Source organism: Vespa crabro, chromosome 1, assembly GCF_910589235.1.
Source record: "Vespa crabro chromosome 1, iyVesCrab1.2, whole genome shotgun sequence".
Taxonomy (NCBI): domain Eukaryota; kingdom Metazoa; phylum Arthropoda; class Insecta; order Hymenoptera; family Vespidae; genus Vespa; species Vespa crabro.
The window spans coordinates 1,177,501-1,182,500 of record NC_060955.1 but is presented as its reverse complement, the minus strand read 5'-3'; the positions used below and the strand labels follow the sequence as shown (position 1 = coordinate 1,182,500).

At 34.5% G+C, this 5,000-nt stretch overlaps 1 protein-coding gene across 2 annotated transcripts in view; it reads right to left on the bottom strand.

The window, feature by feature from the left end:
* Nucleotides 1–5,000, bottom strand: part of LOC124424371 (diacylglycerol kinase 1) — an 82,512-nt gene that overhangs the window by 62 nt on the left and 77,450 nt on the right. For both annotated transcript variants that reach the window (XM_046963331.1, XM_046963321.1), the window contains 11 exons: nt 4,874–4,923; nt 3,826–3,900; nt 3,485–3,722; nt 3,042–3,247; nt 2,649–2,822; nt 1,903–2,197; nt 1,691–1,815; nt 1,288–1,575; nt 967–1,168; nt 674–855; nt 1–526 (listed from right to left, as the gene is read on the bottom strand). The exon at nt 1–526 is cut by the window's left edge and continues 62 nt beyond it. In XM_046963331.1, coding sequence (XP_046819287.1) covers nt 437–526; nt 674–855; nt 967–1,168; nt 1,288–1,575; nt 1,691–1,815; nt 1,903–2,197; nt 2,649–2,822; nt 3,042–3,247; nt 3,485–3,722; nt 3,826–3,900; nt 4,874–4,923 — 1,925 coding nt within the window. In that variant the 3' untranslated portion in view covers nt 1–436. The remainder of the gene's footprint in view (nt 527–673; nt 856–966; nt 1,169–1,287; nt 1,576–1,690; nt 1,816–1,902; nt 2,198–2,648; nt 2,823–3,041; nt 3,248–3,484; nt 3,723–3,825; nt 3,901–4,873; nt 4,924–5,000) is intronic.

Below are 5,000 nucleotides of genomic sequence, written 5' to 3'. Positions count from 1 at the left end.
ACAAGAATACCTAAGCCACGTAAACTCGGTCGATCCTTCGAGTTGTTGTTGTTGTTGTTGATGTTTTTTTATTTTTTATTTTTTTTTTTCTTTTTATTTTATTTTACTTTATTTTATTCTTTTTTTTTTTTTTGTATTTAAAACGAATATCGAAGCGATAAGTACGTAACAATCGAACCTGTTTCTCGCGTCGAAAAAAAGAAATAATAAGTGATTGAAATGGAGTGAGAGAAAAAACGGCAAGACTAGGTAAAGGTTGATGAATGAAGGTAGTGGGGGTAGAAGGCGAAGGAGAAGGAGAGGGAAAAGGAAAAGGAGGAGTAGATATAGGAGGAGGAGGAGGAGGAGTAAGAGGAGAAGAAGGAGAAGAAGGAGGAGCAAAGAGATCGTCCTATTATATTTGTTGATTTGTTTCTCTCGTTTTCGAAGCGATCGTTCACCTCCTCAAAAATCGAAAGAAGCCTCTGCTCTTGTCAGGTGCCGGTGCCATCAGCATCGGTACTTGATTTTTATGCGTTACGTGTATCTGCAATCAAAATGAAAGCTTTGCCGTTGAAAAATGCTTTTCTTCTTTCTTTTTCTCTTTTCTCTCTCTTTTTTTTTTCATTTTTTTTTTTGTTTTTTTTTGAATTTTTAACACAGGATAAAAACTCTTTAAAATTTATGAACTCACCGTGCATGGACCTTGCATCCATGGTTCGCCATCTATTTGCATGGGGAACCGTTTGGTCGTGATGATGGTCACGCTGCTACATTGAGCCAATCTTCTGCCAGAATTTCGTAATCCCGTTTTAACTTGGCCCATGTGCAAACAATCTTCCAAGCCTATCACTTCTATTAGATTGTCCCCGATATCTAAAAAAAAAAAAAAAGAAAAAAAGAAATGAAGCTTTTAATTCATCAAATATCTTCGATAAAAAAAAAAATAATATAATCAATAAGAGGATTCATATTAGAATGACTCACCCTGTATCGCGGCAGTAAGATCTACGGAATTAAAGCTACTAGTACTGAGTTCTTTGTCCGGCCTTTTCTTTCGTTTACCAAGACGATGCCTTGCATGATGCTCACCCCAAAGATTCGAACCTCCGTGAGTGAAAGGAATGTTCAACAAGGCAACACCCTGTAGAGATGGTCCATGAGCCAAATCCAAAGGCGTACCGTCGCACTACAATTTACAATATATTATATATAGATTGATCAATATCGAGCCTTTTTTTTTATCCTTCATTGTTCCTCTCATTCCATTCAAAATGATAATAAATAATTAATTAGCGAAATACTTACAATTAATTCGAGATGCTCGTGGAGCTTTTTACAACTGGCAGCAAATTGTTCGGTCGTCGCATATTCGAAATACCAAAGTTTGTTCTTCATTCGGCTGTTAAATTTTTCCGGATTTTTTTCCCTCTCGACGTGAAACTTGTTGCAAATCGCGGCGTCAACGCCAACGGAAAAATAATTATTAATGATGTTGTATGGTATACTGTCTTGATTAGGCTTCTTCTCCTCTTTCTGATCAAGTACCTCTATCTGCCAACGGTCCATCATCACTGGCGTGGATTTTTCTATTTTCTATAAGAAGCAAAAACAAAAAGAAAAAAGAAAATGAGAATTCTAATTTGAAATTACGCATACGAAAAAAAAAAAAACAACAAGAAGAAAGGGATCGGACAAATTTATTTATTACCTTTAATACTTTGTAAATGGCTTCGCCCTCGTATCCACCACCCCAACGTAGACATCTGGCTAGATCGTTACCAGTACCAAGTGGTATGACACCAACGGCAGGCTGATGTTCGAACTGCACCCGATCTAAATCATTTTACAGTAAAGTGTACTATGAGTTTCTCAAAGTGTTGCCGTCAAATCATTAATGGTAGGTACCTATCATTAGCTTACCCATAGTTTCTAAAACCCAACCGACGGTACCATCGCCACCGCAACAAATTACCCTAAAGTTCTCGACGTCTTTGAACATTTGCAAGCCTTGCATCGGACCACCTATAGCAAGATTGTGTACCTGTCTGGGATTCAGTATGTATTGGAACTTTCTCAACATCCTTTCGCCTTGTCTACCACCAGATTTTGGATTAATGAAGACCAATAACGGTATCGTATCTGGGGATGGCGTTATTTGGAAGGACATTGCTGGTTGTTGATTCGACGTACTAACACCGCAGCTTAAGAAACCACCCTGATGAAGAGGAATCTTTCGTACTCCAATCGCATCTAATCACAATCCGTAGTCTATCCCAAATAGAAATGTGATCTTTTCATTGTCTTCGTTATCGAATATATGAAATCAATCACAGGTAATGGATGCACAACCACGATATAACGCGATTAATAAAAATATGATATATACATATACATATGATATATACATATGATATATACATATATATATATATATATATAAAATTAATGATAGATATCAAGGTCACAGTCTTATTTGGGATGAAATATGTACGAAGTAGAGACTAATTGAGAAAAAAAAAATAAAAAAATAAAAAATAAAAAATAAAAAGGAATAAAAAAAAAAATAAAAAAATATATATAAGTGTGTGTGTGTATATATATATATATATAAAGAAAGAAAGAAAAAAAAAAAAAAAAGATTATCACTACGTTGGTCTAACACTCACGGAACTGACGGATGAAGTATCCTGCCCATGTTTACTACCCCTTTTGCTATCCCTCGACAAAGATCTCTGTCTGTCCAATACCACCGGACATATCGCCGTAGGTGGTAAAATGTGTACAGCGTATTCGCCGAGAGTGCATTCGGCTTTCACTTGGGACACGCATTTGTTGTGCAGCTACAAAGTTACGATTGAACAGCCGATGTTGATCGATCGATCGTTCGAGTCTTCGAGGAGAGTTACAAAAAAAAGAAAAAAAAAAAGGAGGAAAAAAGAAAAAAGAAAAAAAAAGAAAAAAGAGAGAAAATGGAGAGGAAAAAGAGAGAGATAGAGAGAGAGAAAATATATATATATACATATAGACAAGCTATGAAAAAATCGAAAAAGCTTACTCACGGTCAGCTGACACCAACGGCAATGGAGTCCCGTGATTCCGTTGTAACTTTTAATGGTTTTTCTGCACTTGGAGCACTTTCCGTGACAATTGCCCTCGACCCAGTGATGGAGCATAGTTTGCGATGTCTTTTTACTTTTCACATAGGTCGCAATGCACGATGCCGGTGCTCTTTGAACGCACCTTTCGTGAACAGTATACTTGCAGACTTGTGAGAAGAAGAAACAAAATAAATAAATAAATGAATGAATGAATGAACGAATAAATGAATAAATAAATAAATAAATAAATCCATTGTAGAAAGAAAAAGGTAAGATATATATGTATATATGTAAAATATAAAAATATTAAAAAAAACAAAAAGAAATATTCAGCAACGTTGGAAAAATATTTTAGATTTATTCGATCGAGAGTAAAAAAAGAGAAAGAAGGAACAGATTCTTACAGACACAACAGAGTCCCTTTTTTCCAAGTCCAACTAACATGTTCAAGCATAGATTGCAATAAGCGGGTTTGCTGAAGTGCTTCAATCTCCACAAATGATTTCCATCCTCCTTCACGTGAGAATCGAGACCAAGGAGAACTAACAATGGAATGGTCGTTAATCCACCCCTCTTCCATTCCTCCAAGGACACCGTACCATCCGCATCGTAATCGATCTCTATCATCATGTCTTGTAATATCTAAAAATCGTTCATCTTTCGTTATTCGAACATTCGTACTTCGGTGTTCATCTTTAATGATACAATGAAAGAAACAAACTTTCTCAGATTATTTTGTACTCACCGGTTTTAATTCGGTGACGTCCCAACCGAGATATTCGGCTACGTTCATCATTTGATTCACGATGCAGTCCATTTCCTACGATAAAAAAAAACAAATTATTATAAATAATAATGTATGAATGAATGAATGAAATAATGAATGAATGAATGAATGAATGAATTTAATATCAATGGATGACATATTTTCGATCAAAAATTAATGAAAATTAACTTTGAATATATTTACAATTCTTCTTTTCTCGACTTTTAATCTAAAAGAAAGTATCAAATGTACCAAATTTATATGTGTATTTGTTAATGAAATTGTAAAAAGTAGGAGAAGAAAAAAAAAAACAAAAACAAAAAAGAGAAGAAGGAAAAAAGAAAAAAGATTTAATATCGTCGAATATTTATAAACGATACTCGAAGAGAATAACAATAGATAACTTATAGATCACGTTGTAAATTCTATTCGTTACAACTACCAATCGGATCCTAATATCTTAAAATTTACTCGAGTAAGTATTATGTATCCATAAAGAACGTGCTTTTACGATGGCATGCAACGTAAGTAATTATTCATTGTGGAATACATATATATATATATGGAATGAAGGAAATAGTGAATTTTCTTACACACGTGTGGTGTTACTAAGGTAAATTCGTAAAATAAATGGGATCCGTTCTAACGTGCTATATACTCGTTTGATTGATCTAAAACAAGCGAAGAAATTTCCGAAGAACGTCATTGCTTCGTAAACTTTAAGCTTGAACAAATATCTACGATGATTGGCGATTAAAAACAAAAAAAGAAAAAAAAAATAACGGAACGAGTACGCATACAAATCGACTTTTTACTTTTAATTTTTTTTTTTCTTTTTATATTTATATTGAATTTTTATTTTTCCCCGTACCAAGAGAGATAGATAGATAGAAAGAGAGAGAGAGAGAGAGAGAGAGAGAGAGAGAGAGAGAATATACAGTGCGATGAAAGAAAAAAAAAGAAAAAAAAGAAAAAAGTAAAGAAAAAACTTTCGATATCGGATCAACGACACGAATGTTTTACTCACGTTCGTGTCAAGGACGCCATTCCCATCAGTATCGTAGAGCCGGAACATGACTGGAAAAAAAAAAGAATACCTATGAAGAAAAGCGTCAACGGACTTGACTCCAATATCGAAAAGTGATGTGCAACAA